The sequence below is a fragment of the Carcharhinus amblyrhynchos genome, chromosome 19, assembly GCF_965287045.1.
Source record: "Carcharhinus amblyrhynchos chromosome 19, sCarAmb.v2.hapA, whole genome shotgun sequence".
Classification (NCBI taxonomy): Eukaryota; Metazoa; Chordata; class Chondrichthyes; order Carcharhiniformes; family Carcharhinidae; genus Carcharhinus; species Carcharhinus amblyrhynchos.
In genome coordinates, this window is record NC_137342.1 from 11,291,045 (window position 1) to 11,312,148 (window position 21,104).

General features: G+C 43.3%; 1 protein-coding gene across 1 annotated transcript in view; it reads left to right on the plus strand.

Annotated features, from left to right (window-relative positions):
• The window catches only part of slc15a5 (solute carrier family 15 member 5), a 33,978-nt gene extending 16,927 nt beyond the window's left edge, over positions 1-17,051 (plus strand). Inside the window, exons 5-9 of the mRNA XM_080207242.1 lie at positions 3,421-3,607; positions 8,732-8,920; positions 12,903-13,034; positions 16,102-16,210; positions 16,289-17,051. Coding sequence (XP_080063368.1) covers positions 3,421-3,607; positions 8,732-8,920; positions 12,903-13,034; positions 16,102-16,210; positions 16,289-16,433 — 762 coding nt within the window. The 3' untranslated portion in view covers positions 16,434-17,051. The remainder of the gene's footprint in view (positions 1-3,420; positions 3,608-8,731; positions 8,921-12,902; positions 13,035-16,101; positions 16,211-16,288) is intronic.
• The last annotated feature ends 4,053 nt before the right edge of the window (positions 17,052-21,104 follow it).

A 21,104-nucleotide genomic window follows, 5' to 3' on the forward strand; every position in this document is an offset into this window, starting at 1 on the left:
CTTGAAGTGGTTACCATATACTACTCATTAAGCAACTCTGCCATTTGCTTGTGATCCAGTATGGTCTCACCTCCATCTGCCTTTAGCAGCATGGTGGCACAGTGGTTTAGCACTGCTGCCTCACAGCACCAGGGACCTGGGTTCGAGTCCCAGCTTGGGTCACTCTGTGCGGAATCTGCACGCTCTCCCCCGTGTCTGCATGGGTTTGCTCTGGTTTCCAGTCCTAAAGACGTGCAGATTAGGTGCATTGGCCATGCTAAATTCTCCCTCAGTATACCCGAACAGGTCCGTAGTGTGGCAACTAGGGGATTTTCACAGTAACTTAATTTAATATAAGCCTATTTGTGACACTAATAAATAAATTCTGAACATTTCCCTTTACCATTATCTTTCTCATTCAGAGAAATTCAAAACAAAATGAAGGAAAGGGGGCAAAGGAGAAAACTAGGGTGAATAATACAAAATAAAACCTAGCAAGATACCGAAAATAGAGAGGCGAATCAAAAACATTCAGGGAGAGAGTTTGAGGAAAGAATGCCACGGAACATCAAAGGAGAAAGGGAAGGAACTTATAAATAAATAAAGGAATAGTTAAAGAAAGGCAATGAAAGGAACATCTGAGATAACAAACCAGGGCATTGCCTCACTTTTCACAGATGAATGATGGTAGGAACAGAACAGCACAAGATTAGAAAATTAATAGATAAGGAGTAAAAGTTAAAAGTGAAAAGGCACCGGCCCTGGGGATATTTGTCTCTCACTGCTGGAGGAAGTCGCAGAAGCAGAGGATTTCACCTGACAATATTTGAAACATGCTTAGATACAGAAGCTGTGTCAGAGAACAGGCCAGTGTAAATTTCAAGATGGAGAAAAGGAGGATAATCAAGGTAGCCATCAGCCAGATAGCCTATCATCAGCAGTAGCCTGACTGCATAATATAAAACAAAGAAATATAAAAATCTAGGAAGATATGTGTTAGTAAAGACAACCATATTGACATGTAGAAGTTAAATTGGATAACAAACATTGCAACTTTTGGAAATAATGGATAGTGTACATTAAAGGAAATGTAACATTTGTAGATAAATTTTCGAAAGGTGTTTAAGAAGGTTTAAAGTGAATAGTAGTATGGCTAAGAGGTTGGGTGAAGAATGTTTTGTTAGATTGACAAATGTAATTTGGGGCAAAGTTGAGAAGTTAACATTCTCTGTCTATATGTTATGTAAATGATCTGGATTTGTCCAAAGCAACTCAGTGTCGATTGTTTAAATAACACAAAAATAACATAGTTCTCAATAAAGAGGACTGCCTCATTATAGGCAGGTTAGATCATTCAATGGATGTCAAGTGAACTTTATGTGGAGGACATGGTGGCATAGTGGTTAGCACTGTTACCTCACAGCACCAGGGACCCGGGTTCGATTCCTGGCTTTGGTCACTGTCTGTGCAGAATTTGCACCGTCCAAAGATGTGCAGATTAGGTTGATTGACCATGGTAAATTGCCAGTGTCAGGGGGACTAGCAGGATAAATACATGGGGTTATGGGGATAGGGCCTGGGTGGAATTGTGATTGGTGTAGACTTGATGGGTCAAATGGCCGCCTTCTGTACAGTAGGGATTCTATGATTTTGTGACATGAAGCATAAGACTTGTAAGTAGACACTAAATGGCAAACCATTAAAGTAAGTGAAAGAGCAGAAAGATTTATGGATTTAGATCCAGACATTTTTAAAAGGTAAGGATGAGTTGTCTGAATGTATGCAGCTCCAACAATACTCAAAAAACTTGATACCATCCAGGGCAGAGCAGCCCACTTCACTTCACTGGCACCACCTTAAACATTCATTCCCTCCACCACCAACACAGAGTGGCAGCAGTGTATCCCATCTACACGACGCATTGCAGTAACTAATCAAGGCTTCTTCAATAGTACTTCCAAACCCAGGATCACTAATATGTACAAGAACAAAGGCAGCAGATGCATGGGAACAATGCCAACTGCAAATTCCTCTCTAAGGCACACACACCATCCTAAGTCGGAAATAGAGGGCCATTCCTTCACTGTCACTGTGTCAAATTTCCTGGCACCCCCTCCCTAACAACATTGTGGATGGATGTTGTGACACATTGCTACCTTCTAAAGGGCAGTTAGGGATAGGCAATAAGTGCTGACCTTGCCAGTGATGCTCACACTTAAAATTTCATAACTTATGGCTAGTTCAGAGCTTTATAAATCAGAGTATAAAAAGCAAAGAAATAGTGTTGTACAAATCATAGTTTAGCGCCTAGAATATAAATCTAGTTTTAGATGCCTTAATTTAGGAAATATGTCAAGGCCATGAGGGCCAGTGGCACAGTGATTAGCACTGCCCCCTCACAGCTCCAGAGACCCAGATTCAATTCCAGTCTTGGGTAATTGTGTGGACTTTCCATGTTTTCCCTGTGTCTATGTGGGTTTCCTCCCACAGTCCAGAAATGTGCAGCTTGGGCAGGTTGGCCATGCTAAATTGCCCAAAGATGTGTCAGTTAGATGGATTAGCCCTTAGGAAATGTGGAGGGTTATGAGGATAGAGTGGGGCAGAGGGCCTGGGTAAGATATTTTGTCAGGGAGTCAGTACAGACTCAATGGGTCGAAGGGCCTCTTCTGCGCGGTAGAGATGCTAAGAGGGTGTGGAAGAAAATCACTAAGATCATTCCAAGGAAAGAGCAGAGAAGGTTAACAAGAAACCTGAGAAGGTCATTCAGAATTAAAAGAGGTTGAATAAAGTAAATAGGAACAAATAATTTCCATTGTTTAATGAATGAGTAACTAGACAATATAGATTTATCATCACCAAAAAAGGAAGGGGGATACTCGGAGAAGGTTTTTACTCAGAGGATTGTTAGGACATGGAACATTCCATCAGAAAAGGTGACGGAAGTAGAATCCGTAACACCCTTTAAAAAGGAGAAATATTTGAAGACACAAAAGAAGTCAAGGATGTTGGAGAAGAGCTGGGAATGAAATTAATTCGTTAGCTCCTTCAGAGAACTGGCACTGTCATAATTGACTGAATAATTTCCTTCTGTGCTGTAAAATTCTCAACTTCTCTTAACAGCTTGTGGTGCTTCTATATAATACCAATCTGTCAATTTCCCATTTTTACATGTAGGCCGGAATTCTCTGATGCCGTACGCCTTGCCCTCATCGTTAAAGAGAATGGAGAATTTGGCGTCCAGCCAAATTTCCATTCATTGCAGCAGGACTGGAGAATCCCAGCCGCGGGCGAGGTCAGAGAATTCCAACCATAATTTAAACACAGGAAATATTTGAGGTGAATTGTTACGTGTTAAATGCTACTTAGAAACCTGTGTTTACATTGGCTATGTATTCCAGTGTTTGTCAAAGTCACTGCTAACGTTATCGTTTATAAACGCAGGTCCCGTCGACGTATTTCATACAAACAATGCACTCCAATCTGAATCTGAGGGGATTTCTCCTTCCAATAGCAGCAATGAATGTCATAGGTCTTGTTCCTGTATTGCTACTCGCACCTTTACTGGAGTATGTTGGAGCTTACTTACTCTGCACTCACCGAGACCCATTATCACCAGTGGCACAGATGGGTAGGTGTTAGGTAGTCAGCACATTATGAACATTGCCTCACTGTTGACATTTTTCACTGTAGGCTGTTTTTCTCACCTGGGCTGACGGCTTTCTGCACCAGAAAAAAAACTCATCACAACCTCAAAATGTCATAACAGCTTTAGCCATGCAGGATTCAGAAACTCTGACTTTTGTTTTACTCGTTCGTGGGACGTGGGCATCGATGGCTGGCTAGCATATTGCCCATCCCTACTTGCCCTTGGATTGTGTGGCTTGCCCCATTTCAGAGGGCAGTTGAAAGTCAGCCACATTGCTGTGGCTTTGGAGTCACATGTAGGCCAGGCTAGACCAGATAAGGACGGCAGATTTCCTTCCCTGAAGGACATTAGTGAACCGGATGGGTTTTTCTGACAATCAACAATGGTTTCATGGTCATCAGTAGATTCCTAATTCCAAATTTTAAAAAAATTGAATTCAAAGTCCACCAACTGCCATGGTGGGATTCAAACCCAGGTCCCCAGAATTTTAACTGAGTTTTTAGATTAATAGCCTCCCCACAGATGCTACCAGACCTGCTGAGTATTTCCAGCTTTTATTGCGGAACCTTTACAGGCTTTGGGGGTATGTAGAGTGGCAATATTGCAGAAAATGACATGAGGGGGTCTGGGATCCCGATGTGAGCCAGCCAATATTTGGCTGTCCCGGGGTGGGTTGGGAATGTAGCAAGGGACCTCTATTGATATGGAGGAAGCCAATTGAAGCAGGTAATTAGGAGTGAGTTTGTGTATGGAATCCCGTGCTGTGTCAGCAGGCCAGCCGGCAGGGAGAAGGGGAAAGCATTTCTCAGTGAAATTGACAAGCTGTGGCCTTGGCCTGGTAAGATGCTGCTGTGTAAAGCACTCATACAGAGCAAGCACTGTTTGTTAACCTCGTGGAAGTCACTTTGCTTGTCCAGCGGCGAGGGAGAGGGTTTGCCACTGCCATTCGCAGAGCAGGAGCAACAAGGGCAGCAGCACTAGCTACTCCCTTTTCCAATGACACATGCCCCTCCACAGGGCAAATAGGGTAGATAATTGAAGAAGTCAAGACCCTGAATATGGGACCTATGTGCAAAGACCTACATGTCTCAACACGCCCGAGCACCAGGATCTCAGGAGGCCCAGGTTCTCACTCAGGTCGCGGCTGACGTCTGATTGAACCAGACCTTCTTCCCAGTGAAGCAGACAGGTGCACACTTCCAGTGATCGATAAGGTCCCTGTTACTGAAGATCCATTCTCATCTAGCTCTGCTCTCTCCTCTGCTGCAAGGAGAGAAGAGGTACGAGTGCTGACAATGGCTACTGTGCAGAGGAGGGAAGGACACTGTCGGGTGACTGTGAGGTCTGGGCATCAGAGGGCAATGAATAGGCTGAAGATGAGTATAAGTTTTGGGGATACAAGAGAGAGGAACAACTGGAGCTGCTATTGGTGTAACAAATAGACTTACATTAATGCTGCAATGAAATTACTGTGAAATTCCCCTAGTCACCGTACTCCAGTGCCTGTTCGGGTACACTGAGGGAAAATTCAGCATGGCCAGTGCATCTAACCAGCACATTTTTAGGACTTTGGGAGGAAACTGGAGCTGGAGGAAACCCTGCAGATATGGGGAGAATGTGTTCTGAGGCATGCTGTGCAGGAGAATTTGGGGAAATTCACAGTGTGAGAATTGGTACCTGTTTTAGGCTGCACACTTTTCCTGCCCACCTTAGAGCCTGCATCCTCTTGATGTGCCATCTAGTGGTTGGAGGAAGCACTCTGCTGTTGTTGACCTCTTTGGCTACTTGGATCCTCTTCCTTCCTTCATTGGGAAAGTTCCCTTCACTGCAGCCCCTCAGATCTATCAGCTGGAGCCCTGGGCTAAGAGTGGGAGACCCCAGCGGGCAGAATTTCCAGGTCTCCTTTCCACTGTGCATGCCGCAGCCTCAAAGATCCAAGTGCGGCTAAGCTTTTCTGAGACATATTGCGGTGCCTTTAGGCAGAAGCATTGCCTCCGAAAGAGGGCTGCAAAAGCCCCCACACCTTCGCCAACTCAGTTCGTGTGAAACATCAATGAGCTACTGAAGAGCTGGTCAGATTTGCGGAGCTGTTTCCAAGCAAACAGCATGAGGGGAGAAAATAGGAGGGTTGGAAGAAGGGAGAAATTTTATTCATGGGGCTGGACTTCCTGAATTTTGCACGAGGTAACCTCTCCTACCTGTTGCACAATCAGAAAATGAGTAATTATGAGCATTTAGTGATGGTACGATAGTTGGCATTGCTGCCTCACAGCCTCAGGTTCGATTCCTGGCTTGGATGACTCTGAGAGGTCTGCACATTTTCCCCGTTCTGCATGGGTTTTCTCCGGGTGCTCCAATCTCCACCCTCAGTCTGAAAGACGTGTTGTTTAGGTGCATTGGCCGTGCTAAATTTTCCCTCAGTGTGTCCAAACAGGCGCTGGAGCGTGGTGACTAGGGGATTTTCACAGTAACTTCACTGCCTACTTGTGATGCTAAGAAAATAATAATAAATAATTTCTCAACGTGTTCAGTTGTAGTGCAAGGCTTTGTGCCATTAATGAGTCTTTGGAAAACCAATTCTGAATATTGTTGATATTAGTAATACTATATAATAACATACAAGCACTTGATCTTCCCTCTGTGTACTAAATATCAGCAACATCTTCTGGTTCCTTCAGATCAGGTTTTAGTGGAAGTAATGGCTAATTACTCCAAAAGAGAAAATACTGGAAAATCTCAGCATCTGTAAGGAGAGAAAAGAGCTGATATTTCATGTCTAGATGATCCTTTATTAAAGCTGATGATTGAGCTTCGACAAAAGGTCATCTGGACTCAAGACCTCAGCTCTTTTCTCTTCTTTGAGATGCTGCCAGACCTGCTGAGATTTTCCAGCATTTTCTGTTTTAGTTTCAGATTCCAGCATCCGCAATGATTTGCTTTTATGGCTAACTACTCAAGGGATAATGCACCATATTATGTTCTTATTCTGCTGAAGATTAATATCTACATATCTCATGGGTAATGAGCATCAATATTAAGCTGTCACATCAGCCCTTGAATAACTTATCTATACCACAGCCCGGCTGTTGGTAATGATTTATTCATTTTGTTTGCTTTATGTATTAACAGTCCCTGCAAATAATGTTTTGCCCTGAACTGATGTATTTGGTAAAGATGACTGGAATAACTAACTGTGTGCCTAGTCACATAAATCCCTTGTCCAATTTTGAGGAGGTGCATTGAGTAGATGATTTTCCATGCGGTTGGTGGAAAACCACACAGTAGAACTTTCCAAGATCTCCCTTAGAAATGATCTGAGGAGACCAGGGAATTTAGGGTAAAGCATCCGGGTGGATAAAGAGCTGACTGAGAGAAAGGAGGTGGTGGATAATGTTCTCTCAAATTTCCCCTTCCACATTTGCCACTGTGCACAATCCCTTTACGATTGTTGGATTTGCACATGTCTTAAAGGGACCCCTGTACAGTAAGTTCTGGACTGTTGTGTGGCCATGCACACATGTCACTCAGAGGGAGCATTGGTGGCAATTACTTGTTAGAAGAGTGACTGAGGGGAGGTTCTGTATGGAGTGTCATGGATTTCAGCACTGGTGCCTGCCACTATTTCTAATTTAGATTAATGGGGCTGGATTGACGTCGCTGTCTCTCCCCCCCGCGCCGTCCCATGTCCCCTCCCAACCCATGCTAAAATGCCAGGATGTGGGACAAGGGATAGCAGCTAACCCCTGATGGCTGCCCCACAGCATTGGGACAAAAACAGAAAATGCTGGAAAATCTCAGCAGGTCTGGCAGCATCTGTGGGGAGAGAATAGAGGCAACATTTCAAGTCTAGATGACCCTCTGTCAGAGCTGGGAGTTGTGCTAATTGATGTAAGCTGAGATTTCCACCCTTATCATGGGAGCATGCCTCACCTTAGAGAAATGTGGGACAACCCAACTGGCCAGCGCCCCTCTAAACTTGATAGCACCAGCAGGAGCAGTGGCCACTGCCTGGGATAACAGGCAGTCCCCAGTATTGAGGAGCCTTGTGTTGGGAGTCACAGAGGGATGGGGGGAGGGAGGTGGAAATGAAGGACGTTTAGGAGGCCAGAGAGGAGGGTAAAGGGGAAACAATGATCTTGTTTAAAAAACTTGGCACTGGACATTGAGATTGGCCAATGCCACGATTAAATTTATCGACATTGCGTCAGTTTGGGGCCTTCGAGGAGGTTTCAAAAATGAAGCGGTTTCTTTGCAAGAATACTGCAAGTTTCTGAATTTTTACTGGTCACCTGTGTGCCGCGTTGTCCTTAGTGGTTGCTCGGATATTAGAGATGCTCAGGAGAAACTTTTACTCAGCAACTAATGGCTGTGTCTCAGAATAACAAGTAGGTGGTTATGTGGTGTTAATTTTTAAAGTCATTCATAGTTATTTAAAGTAAGATTACTCACAAGTGATAGACCAGACTCCCTGATTTAAAATGTTTATCTTTAGTGATAGATGTATTTTTAGCTGCATTAATAGGTTACAGCTCATCTCTGAATGAATATTTTGAAGCAAGATACATTTTTGCACAAATTGTGCTCTAAACCATTTGCCAATTGCATTGGTTCAGGGCAGTGTTTATATTTAGCATGAGTTTGAGGAAAAACTTGAGGGATTGAAACACAATTTTGGGTGGGAATTGCACCTGGAGCATCCAAAGAGAGAAGTCCTGTCATCACATTTTTTGCAATTTTCTAGTATGAACAAATACCATCTATGTCTACCTTTGTGATAGATTTTTGTCTGTCAGCAACAAAAAGGAGGAGAGAGTGGAATAGTTGGGTGTTTGTTCTCTCTCTGTCTCTTCTCTCTCCCTCTTCTCTCTTTCTTCTCTTTTCTCTCTCTTAGTCTCTCTCTCTCTCTCCTCTCTCTCCCCCTTCTCTTCTCTCCTTCTCTCTCTCCCTTCTCTTCTCTCCTCTCTCTCTCTCCCTTCTCTTCTCTCCTCTCTCTCTCCCTTCTCTCTCTCTCCCTTCTCTTCTGTCTCTCTTTTCTCTCTCTCTCACTCTCCATTTCTCCCCCCGCCTTCTAGTCACTCACTCACAATGACTCATAACCTCTTCCAGTTACTGGTCACCTGTGTGCAGCGTTGTCCTTAGTGGTTGCCGGGGTATTAGAGGTGCACAGGAGGAACTTCCTGCTGGTGGAGCAGATGCTATCTGGAAAGGTGCTCCTGGTGTCTTCAATGCCCTGCTTTCAACTCGCTCCTCAATACCTCTTGTTGGGAATCGCTGAGGCACTAGTCACACCTGCCTGTAAGTACAAATCTCTTATTCAATGGGTGATTCATTTTATAAAATTTCCAAAAATGTTATATTAACCTCCAAATCCTTACAGTGCAGAATGAGGCCATTCAGCCCATTGAGCCTGCACCGACAACAATCCCACCCAAGCCCTATCCCTGTAACCCCACATATTTACTCTGCACAATCCACCTAACCCACACATCTTTGGAATGTGGGAGGAAACTGGAGCACCCAGAGGAAGCCCACGCAAATACAGGTAGAACGTGCAAATTCCACACAGGGGCTGGAATTTTCCTGCCATGTCCGCCCCGATTCCGGGGGGCAGGTGAGGCTCGGAGAACGGCATTCTGTGTTGGCCTCAGGTGGAACTGTATGAACCTCAGGCAGACATGCCAGTAAAAGTCTGCCTGAACAGTCACCCAAGGCCAGAATTGAACCCAGATCCCTGAGACAGCAGTGCTAACCACTGCAGCTTGGTAAATGGTCAGCTTTAGATTGACCAGGTAGATGATATGGTTTAACACTCAATTCACAAACTTTTGTATATCTTAGCTCTTCAGAAAAAGATTATGTTGGAATCTAAGGGTGAATGTTACGTATGACAAATTTTATCTGCTTAACAATCTTCCAAAATTGAATTAGAATAAGGGGAATGATCACTATAACAAGCCAATGTTATCATCGACTGCTCTCGATGCGGAATCTCGCCGGAGAGCAGGAGATTGTGCTCGATAAGCACTTTGGCAGATCTCCCAATCCTGCGATTCCCACCACTGGGAAGAACAAGAGCAGCAATGTTATGTAACACCATCCAGATCTGGATTGGATTTTTACTATTGCTCCTTCATTGTCACTGGGTTCAATCCTGGAATTACCTAAATTGTATCACCATCATGGGGAATTCTGAGACTAAGAGATAAGGCACATCACCACCTTTACACGAACGAGCAATAAATGTGATCAATCCTTTGACGGCTAAATTCTATCTGTTTTTTCTTCATTCGTGGGATGTGGGCGTTGCTGGCTGGGCCAACATTTATTGCCCATCCCCAAGGGCATTTAAGAGTCAATCACATTGCTGTGGCTCTGGAGTCACATGTAGGCCAGACCAGGTAAGGATGGCAGACTTCCTTCCCTAAAGGACATTAGTGAACCAGGTGCATTTTAACAACAATCAACAATGGTTTCATGGTTATCATTAGACTTTTAATTCCAGATTTTTATTGAATTCAAGTTTCAACATCTGCTATGGTGGGATTCGACCCCTGGCAGTGCATTACCCAGAGTCTCTGAATTACTAGTCCAGTGACAATGCCAGTACACCATGTCCTCCCCTAATTGTCATGTCATGTGTGCTCTGTCTCAGGTTCTTGGCTCATTTTCTGCTGATGCTTCATCCTGATCCATTTTCTTGGCAATGTTTGGTCAGTGGTGGTTTGCTATTGCCTTCCATTCTTGGGGCAGGACGAGGGGGCAGATCCTAAATCTACCTCAGCTGGAACAAGAATCAAACCCGTGCTATTAGTATTATTCTGACTGGCTATCCAACCAAATGAGCCAACCAGCTCCCTCCACACCCTAATCTATGTACCTTTTTATGTGCAAGATAATTTTCTCCACTGAATGAACATATTGTAAGACACAGCTAATTGTGGTTAATGCTGAAAACAGTACACTTGGTCAATGTCCTTTCAACCATGTCTGTCGAATATTAGGATTGATTTTCAAAGTTTTTATCATTGGGGAGGAATCACAATGTACAACGGGAGGACATGGCGTGGCTACCTATGATTTTCCGCACAGTGTCACAGTGGTTAGCAATGCTGCCTCAGAGCACCAGGTACCCAAGTTCAGTTCCCAGCTTGGATGACTGTCTGTGTGGAGTTTGCACGTTCTCCCCATGTGTGCATGGGTTTCCTCCAGGTGATCTAGTTTCCTCCCACAGTCCGAAGGTCATGCTGGTTTAGCATTGGCCATGCTAAGTTCTCCCTCAGTGTACCCGAACAGGTGCCGGAGTGTTGCGACTAGGTGATTTTTACAGTAACTTCATTACAGTGTTAATGTAGGCCTACTTGTGACACTAATAAATAAACTTTAACCTTAAATAATTAACCTACTTCCTTGTGACGGGAAAGGCTCTGTTTCTGGCAGGAGCTCAGAACCTATTCCCAATATGTGCATTTTTTTATATTCATTCCTGGGATGTGGGTGACTGGCTAGGCTGGTATTTATTGCCCATCCCTAATTTCCCTTGAGAAGGTGGTAGTGAGCTGCCTTCTTGAACCACTGCACTCCTTGTGATGTACAGTGTTGTTAGGCAGCGAGTTCCAGGATTTTGACCCAGCAACAGTGAAGGAGTGGGCAATCTAGATCCAAGTCAGGATGGTCTGTGGCTTGGAGGGAAACTTTCAAATGCTGGCATTCCCACCATCTAGAAAGGCAATGCCCTTGCCCTTGTCCTTCTAGATGGCAGTAGTTGGGAGTACTGGTACTGTCAAGGAGACATGATGAGTTCCGGCAGTGCATCTTGTAGATTACACACAGTTGCCACTGTGTATCAGTGGTGGAGGGAGTGAATGTTTGTAGATGTGGTGACAATCAAGGAGGCTACTTTGCCCTGGATGATATCAAGCTTCTTGAATGTTGATGGACTTGCTCTCATTCAGGCAAATAGAGATTAATCCCTCACACTCCTGACTTGTGCCTTGTAGATGGTGGATAGGCTTTGGGGAATCAGGAGGTGAGTTACCTGCAGTATTCCAAATCTGTGACCTGCTCTTGTAGCCATGGTATTTATATAGCTAGTTCAGTTCAGCTTCTGGTCATTGGTAACACCCAGGGTATTGATAGTGAAAGGTTCAGCAATGTTCATGTCTTTGCGTGTCAAGGGGAAACAGGTAGACTCTCTCTTGTTGGAGATGGTCATTGCCTGATACTTGCGTGGCACAAAGGTTACTTGCCTCTTCTTAGCCATAGCCTGGACATTGACCAGGTCTTGTTGCATTTGGACATGAACTGGTTCAGTTCATGTGAAGTCACGGATAGTGCTGAATATTGTGCAGTCATTAGCAAACATCCCCACTTCTGACCTTATGATGAAAGTAAGGTCATTGATGAAGCAACTAAAGATGGTTGGCCCTAAGACACTATCCTGAGGAAGTCCTGCAACCATATCCTGGGACTGAGATGATTACGATATGTATAAAAAACACTTATGCATAAGTTGCTGCAGATATGTATTAATTCACATTGCAACTGTAGTCTTCTCTTCATAATACACTTGTTACAGACCTCAATGAAAAATTAAAATAAGCTACTCATAACTTGTGCCCAGGAATCTGGGGAGGCAATGGCCTAGTGGTAACATTACTAGGCTATTAATCCAGAAACTCAGCTGATGTTCTGGAGACCCAGATTCATATTCCACCATGGCAGATGGTGGGATTTGAATTCAATACAAAAAAAAATCTGGAATTAAGAATCTATTGATGACCAAGGAACCATTGTCGATTGGCAGAAAAACCATCTTGTTCACTAATGTCCTTTAGGGAAGGAAATCTGCTGTCCTTACCTGATCTGGCCTACATATGACTCGGGAGACACAACAATGTGTAGTTGACTCTCCACTGCCCTCCAAAGGCAACTAGAGATGGCCAATGAATGCTGGCCAGCCAGCAACACCTGTGTCCAACGAATGAAAAAATAAAGCACTTATAAGGTTAATCTCACGGTAACTTTGAATGATCAAACTGCTGTCTTAAAATTTACAATAGTCACACATTCTATTCAATTTCACTTACACAGAGCCTTCATCAGAGAACATTGGCTAATGTTTATATGTTCAAATGAATTGATTAAAATACAAATGGTAATTGAACTATTTCGAGTCAGCTGCAGTGAAAAAGAATCAACATTCCATGGCATTGAAAGCATTCTGAAAGTAAATTAGTTACTTTGAATGGATGAGTCTAATGCTTGCCTTTACTTACAGGCACACTGATTACATTTAGACTATCTCCAAAGAGTATTCAAGCAATTGCAATGCAGTTCATGACTCTCTTCAATGGTGCAGGCTGCTTTGTGGGAGCAATTATCATTCAAACTATCCACCACATATCTGGAGGTGAGTGCAATTTGTTTAAGGGACGTACTTGAAAAAGGATATCACCAAGTGTGATTAAAAACCATCATTTAGCTCAAGCAAGTTTTGCCTATGGTACAATGTGAATGAATGTGAGCACGAGTGAGGGTTTATTGATTACACTGATGCACTTGGTCAACGGTAAGGTATAAAATTCATGTTGCTGAGCTGTACCGTCCTTTCTTCTGAGATTTGTGTTGCCTTTGAGAAAGTTTGTTTTCTGTCACTGGAAACTTATGGAGGACCATTTTTGCTCAAGTCTCCAAACAAATGATGGAACTGCTTTACCAGCTTCAGTCCAGTGGAATGTTTCTCATGGGATCACAGATGGAAGCAGAAGACTATACAAAGTTGTTGAATTGTTACAGTATCCTGATAGAAACATTCTAATATAAGCCTAATTCATCAGACAGGAAACTTACCAGGCATTGTCAAATATCAACTCTACGCCTCACTGGATTTTATTTGCCAAATATTTGTACACCAAACAATACTGACCTTCAAACTTTGATGTGGTATGCAATTAACTGTCCCTTGGCACGGTGGCATAGTGGTTAGCATTGCTGCCGCTCAGCTCCAGGGACCTTGGTTCATTTCCGGCCTGTGTGGAATTTATCTATTCTCCCCATGTCTGCATGGGTTTCCTCCAGGTGCTCCGGTTTCCTCCCACACTCCAAAGATGTGCAGGTTAGGTGGATCGGCCATTCTAAATTACCCCTTAGTGTCCCAAGATGTGGAGGGTAAATGGATTAGCCATGGTAAATGTGTGGGGTTATGGGGATAGGACAGGGGAAAGGGCTTGGTAAGATGCTCTGTCAAAGAATTGGTGCGGATTTGATGGGGCAAATGGCCTCTTCTACACTGTAACGATTCTATGATTCTACAATTCAACGATTCTATTGAAATCGATTTAACTAACAGTTACACCACTGTCCAGGTATACTGATATATATACATACTGAAAGTCCACATTAATAAGTCATTGTGTTATCTTTCTTTGAAAAATGAAACTGTGAATACCTTCTCAGATAGTCAGGCAATAGAAGGCATTGTTGTTAATGTCTCCAGTTCCAGTTTAGCATGTTAGTAACGTTCAACATGTATCCTGACAGACATATGAACAAGAGGCAGAGGGATAGAAATCATGTATCGGTGTAGGTTTGATGGGCCGAAGGGCCTGTTTTTGTGCTGTATTGTTCTTTGTAAGTTACGAAGGAGGTCAGGATGCCCTCTGCATGGAATCCAGGACCATCAATTGTACAGTTTTCTGGTAATAATTTTACTTTCAAAAATTAGCAGTCAAAAAATGATGAAGGAAGAATAAGGAACAAATTGCACTAGCGTAGCGCCTTTCACATCCTCAGGACATCCCAGTGAGCTTCAGAACCAGTGATTTATTTCTTCCAGTGTAATCCTGGTTGTTATGTGGGGGATATGGCAGCCAGTTTGTGTTCGACAGGGTTTCGCAGATTGCGGGAAGTAAAGCTGCTTTCAGTGGTTGTGGATAAATGTTGTTCTGAAGAATTCCCTGCTCATCGGCGAGGAAAATAAATGCCACTGGACCTTTCAGAGCAGCTGGCCAAAGCTTCCGCCAACATACAGCCCTTCCCTGCTACAGCACTGAACTGTCAACCTGAATTATATGCTCAAGTCCTCTTGTTCAACTTAAACACACAGCCTCCGAGCACAGAGCAAGGATTGCTGCCACTGAGCAAAGCTAACACTAAGAGTAAGCAGAGTGGGATGGAATTCAACTTATTCTATCGCTAAACTTTTACAACTCCCTCCCCTCTACCTCCAGCCCAGATCTCAGCCACACACACACATTTCTTGTTTTGGAATCAAATAATATATACTTCCCTTGTATCGGGAGTATATCTAATTTCCTTCATTACTGGTAGATTCAAGATATAGGATCATCCAAGCTGCCTTTTTTCTCCTTCAACTTCAATGTGTAGTAGAGAGATTCCACAGGAGATTATATTCTACATGCGTTCTCGCTAATGTCTGCCAACACGTCCTCTGAATCTGCTTAAAGACCTCAACATTGTTTTAATCTTTAGTACTGCAGGTAGGCATTGTGAAAATATTGTCAGTGTCTAGTCAGATTTTATACTTTGATCATATTGGGAATCGTTGTACTTAATTCGGTATCCTTTGTTTATAATCATATTTTAGGTACAAATCATGCTACTTATCAACATTTAAGTTTGTCTTTTACTTTGTACGTGTTTCTGTTTCCTCCAATCTTTCCCACACAATTTGGCACGATCTGCAAATTTAGACCTTTCTTGTACTTTACTCAGGATCATTTCTAAGCAATCTGCGATTCACAGATGCCCCTGGAGAATTCCACTGGTCAGAGTCATCTAATTAGAGCAACCACGTTGATCGCTCCCTTTTGTCTCCCCTTATTTAGCTAAATTGTTATCCCATTTATAACACCATCCTTCAGCTGTGTGCTGTGGTTAAAGGATCCTGGATTACACCTGATTATTAATGCAACGGTTTTAGGAGCTATTTAAAGCAGGCAATAAACTCACAGTGCAAAGATGTATATGCAGATTTCAAATAGATATAACTTCTTTAAAAAATGTCTAATTTTTAAATGGCAATTCCATTTTTCAGAGGGAATGTCAGTTTAAGTACCATACATTGAGTTAATGAGCATCTTGTTAATGGGAACATTCATTTAAAAGAACATTTGCTCAGGCATTGATTCATTCTCCACGTACTTTGCAGCATTTGCTTAATATGAATAATTAGATAAAGGAAATGTTTTGCTCACGGTATTTTCATTATTAAAAGGTTTCCACCAGATTGTACATTTTCCTTGTTAATTGTTTCAACTGTTCTTGGCTGGTGATGTCTTCTGACTTAAAATTATGCAGAAAAATAACTTGAGTTAGGCAGGTTTTGCCAAGCACGACTTTAGCGATGGGTGTGTAATAGGTAGATGTAAGTAAGATTCATTCTGATTACATCTGGATCCATTAAGTTGGTTCATTGCTTTTGCTGTTTCTTTTTACACTGGCTATTTCCTTAACAGGTAATTGGTTTCCACATAATCTGAATGTTGGGAATTTGGACACATTCCTTTTCCTTATGGCTGCGTTTATGCTTCTAAATCTCCTGGGATTGTGGCGAATTTCTGACAGGTACTTGCATTGAGAGGAGTATCAACATGCCAGTTTGCTTTGTTACAGATGACTACTATCTTTTCTCTTGCCACGCAGGTACAGAGATCTTCGACAAGAAGACGACCGATGTGTCAAAGGGGTCCTTCTGGAAAAGTTAATGGAACACGAAAAGTCTCTGAAATTCTATGACAGCGTTCTGGAATGTTCCTCCAGCTTCTATCCTGGGGAGATGGCTCTCTGAGAACAAACAGAAAGTGGGTAGTGCTGGCATTACCCACACTTCAGCAGGCAGCCTGATTCTTATCAATTTGTACTGCCATAAAATGTGTTATGGAATGGACACCTGGTATGTGTTCATAGAACTGTATGTATTGAGTTTTAATGTCATCACTTGTTGTCTTATTTTTAAGTATCAGTTACTTTCTCCAGAAGGAACTGGCATCATTTTGAATGAGAGTTTTGCTCTTGCTATTCCCTGTAGGCGCAGCACAGTGGCACAGTAGTTAGCACCGCAGCCTCATGGCGCCAGGGACTGGGGTTCGATTCCTAGTTTGGGTCAGTCACTGTCTGTGCAGAGTCTGCACGTTCTGCTCCGGGTTTCCTCCCACAGTACGAAGGACACGCTGGTTAGGTGAATTGACCATTCTCAATTCTCCCTCAGTGTAGCCGAACAGGCGCCGGAGAGTGGGAGTTTCACAATAACCTAATTGCAATGTTAATGTAAGCAAACTTGTAATACGAATAAATAAGCTAAATTTATTTTGTTTGGTTTTGGTCGCTGAACTGAAATACTGATATGAAATTGGGTTGGAATTTGACAAATGAAACAAAATTAAATATGTGGGTAAGTAAACAATATTTGTGTTTCATCTACACTTATTATTTTATATATTAAATTATATATGTCATTTGAAGCCTGTGACCCTTTTGTAAAGCAGTACATTTCTTAATGTTAACAAAAAACATTTGATTTAGAAATTACTTAATGTTTGGGTGATATTGCAACAATGAAAAGACTTAAAAAATAAATACAATCCATTGCAAAGCTGGTACCATATATCTTCAGCATGTGAAATGTATCTGTTAATGTTGAGTCCATTCAATTTCAAAGACAAATCTTTATTAATCCTACCATTCACAAGTGTGTTATTATTAGTTCCTTCACAATGACTGGAGCTAAGATAGAGTACTCCTAAACGCAAAAGACACACTCCATTTACAGCTCAGTGCTAATTACAGTTCTGGGTGAATGCTTGGAGCAATTACCATTACAGTCAGTTTCTGTTTATGTCTGGGTGCTGTGACCATTAGTTATTTGTCTTTTTTCCCCCTGAAATGTAGGAGCACAGCCACACAGAAGGGCTGCTGATGGCATCCATTTCTTGTGGGGAGGGTCAGTGTGCTGTTAGTCCATCAGCATTTCCTAAAATAGTTCCTCTAGTCCTCTGTCTACAGTCAAGAGAAAGCTGCGGTGGTCGAAGAGTTAAAGACTTTCCTTCATTAATAATGATGAAATTGTGACCCGCAGCTTTCTGTGTATCGTTTTTTTGTGTTCGGTATCCCAGTGGAAAACTGCACGACAAGAAATTAGTGTCTACAGCTACTGGGCCAGGAGAAGCCAGAAAACGGTAATTAGTTTACAACATCACAAAGCTGGACACAAAGAAAAATAGATCTGAACATCTACCCGTTCATTTATCCCATAAGTGCATCTTAGGTGGCACAGTGGTTAGCACTGCTGCCTCACAGCACCAGGGACCCAGTTTCGATTAGCAGCTTGGGCTACTGTCTGTGCGGAGTTTGTACAGTCTTACTGTGTCTGCGTGGGTTTTCTCTGGGTACTCCGGTTTCTTCCCACAGTCTAAAAATGTAAAGCTTGATTGACCAAGCTAAACTGCCCTTTAGCGTCTGGGGGATTATAAGGGTAAATGCGTGGGGTTACAGGGATAGGGCCTGGATGGGGTCATTGTCGGTGCAGACTTGATGGGCCGAATGGCTTCCTTCTGCACTGTAGAGTTCTGTGATTCTAAGATGCATCTAATGATGAGGCATGTGTTCCAAAAGTCTAACCACCACAGCGAATGGACAGTGTGTTACTGCCTAGTCCTTTAACTCAAAACACAAATCTGGTTTGCATCATAGAATCCCTACAGTGCAGAAGGAGGCCATTTGGCCCATCAAGCCTGCACCAACAGTCCCACCCAGGCCCTATCCCCATAACCCCAAGTTTTTACCCCGCTAGTCCAAGGAGTAAAGTCCATACAGAGAGTCATCCAAGGCAGGAATCAAACTTGGGTCCCTGGCAGTGTGAAGCAGCAGTGCTAACCACTGTGCCGCCCTTCAACTTGCAGTTATACCTCTGCACAAGGGCAAGGAGAAGGAGGTGTATATGGTGCTTATCATCCAGGACCTGTGCCTTTGTGGGTGTGGGGCTGAGGCAACACTGCTCCCCCTTCCCTGGGCAGTCTCACGCACTAAGTGCACATACACAGGAGTGTGCAGTCGGTGCTCTGCTCCAATGCTTGACATCTAAGTGTCCTGGAATAAGAGTGCGTGTCCACGTGGGCCATTTGTTTTGACATGTAGGGTGCATTCTTCGTGATGTGATCCACCCTTGGCCATGCTCTCACCCTCCCACGCATGCACCAGCCCACTAAAGGACTACATGCATCAAGATGGTGGAGTGGGGAGGTCAAGAAGAGAAGCGGCTTTCTTGAATAACAGTGTTACATTTGCTAATTTCTAATCAACTAAATTCACTCTAGAATTTAGGGAAATGTGGAAAATCATAACCAGTGCATCCACTATTTCTATAGCCCTCCATCAGGTCCTGGGGACTAGTTCGTTATTAGACCCTTAATTTGCACCAGAACAGTTCATAAATGGAGTCACACTAAACAGGGTTAGATTTTACCCTTCCTGCTGACAAGTGACTGGTTAAGAAAATAAAGTGAGGTGGGAAATTGTGTAACTCGTGCCATCCCCTCCCCTAACCTTGCAGAATCTACTGGATTTTCTTCCAATCACTGCAAAACAAAGGGAATTTTAACTGGTACTGTTATAACACACGTTCTTTCTCCCTTCCAGCGATGTCCTAAGTTGTGAGTTTTAAACAGAAAGGAAAAGCTGTGGTTTGTACACTTTAGATTCAAACTAAGAACAACAAGGTTTATTCTGAGAGCTCTGGCCTGTACAGGGTACATGCTGAAACTAAAACAGCAGCAGCCTGTACAACTCCCTAATGCATCACCAGCAAATCATGGGATCAGCTCTGAAAGCAATCTGCAAGAACTTAATTACAGTTCTAGACTTTCTTCCGGCGTATGTTGCCACAGTGATTTGCAGTATCGTCTGGTTACTTGCTTCTTATTGTGCCTGTTTTTCACACCCTTGCAGGGACACGTGCTTTCTTAGGAAAAGAAATTCACTTCTCTCCCAACTCTTCAGCAGCCTGGTGGCTATAAATACAGCAAGCCAACAGGAAACTAATCTGATTCTTAGGGACAGGCACCCTTTGCCCGAATAATTTCTCGGTCCCAGTTAGTTTGAGCTATAAAATGCCCTAATCGGACTTGAGGTGAGTTTGCTGCCCAATTAGTGTTGCCAGGAGGCAGAGGGAGCAGGTCGCCCAGGACACGATCTCGTAAACTGCCTTGCTGAAGAGAGAAGGCAGCACCACAGTGGGTCAGCGACCCATATGAGCACAAACAAGCAACTGAGATAACGCACCCTCCTGGAAAGCAAATACAAAAGCAGGGATGTACTGCTGAGGATTTATAAGGCTCTGGTCAGACAACATTCGGAATACTGTGAACATTTTTGGGCCCCGTACCTAAGGGAGGATGTGCTGGCCTGGAGAGAGTCCAGCAAATGATTCCAGGAATGAAAAGCTTGATGTATGAGGTGCATTTAAGGACTCTGGGTCTGTACTCAATGGAGTTTAGAAGGATGAGGGGGGATCTCATTGAAACTTAAAGCATACTGAAAGGCCTGGATAGAGTAGATGTGGGGAAGGTATTACCATTAGGAGAGACTAGGACCCAAGGGCACAGCCTCAGAATAAAGAGACAACCCTTGAGAACCGAGATGAGGAGGAATTTCTTCAGCCAGAGGGTGATGAATCTGTGGAATTCATTGTCACAGAAGGTTGTGGAGGCCAGTTCAAGTGTATTTCAGACAGAGATAGGTTCTTGATTGATATGGGGATCAACTGTTTTGGGGAAAAGGCTGGAAATGAGCTTGTGAAACATATCAGCGGAGCAGACTTGATGGGCTGAATGGTCTAATTCTGCTCCTATGGATTTCCCCATCAGACCCATCCTGTTCCTGATTCCACTTGCAGCAGTTCTCTCAACGTGCACCCCCCCCCCAACTCTAGAACTGTTATCGCTCAAAAATTCAGCAAGGTTCCCAGCCCACTGTGCTAATTACCTTAGCAAAGAGTTCATTATTCTTGAAGGCTTGAAGCTGTAAAGTGCATAAACACCGGCACAGTGGTTAGCACTGCTGCCTCACAGCACCAGGGATCAGGGTTTGATTTCTGGCTTGGGTCCCTTTCTGTGTGGAATTTGCACATTCTCCCCATGTCTGCGTGGGTTTCCTCCCACGGTCCAAAGTTGGGCAGGTTAGATGAATTGACCATGCTAAAAGTCTGAGTGTACCTGAACAGGTGCCGGAGTGTGGTGACCAGGGGTTTTTCACAGTAACTTCATTGCAGTGTGAATGTAAGCCTATTTGTGACTAATAAACTTGACTATAGCTTTACTCAATGCAGCGCAATGTGGGTTAGGAAACAATTTTTTAAGTGTTGGAAGTACAGGAGGTGGAGATTATAACCAACAAAGTTCACATGTAAGTGTGTGATGCATTTGAAGCAGTCCTGGAGGCCTATTTTAACATTGAATTTAAAATA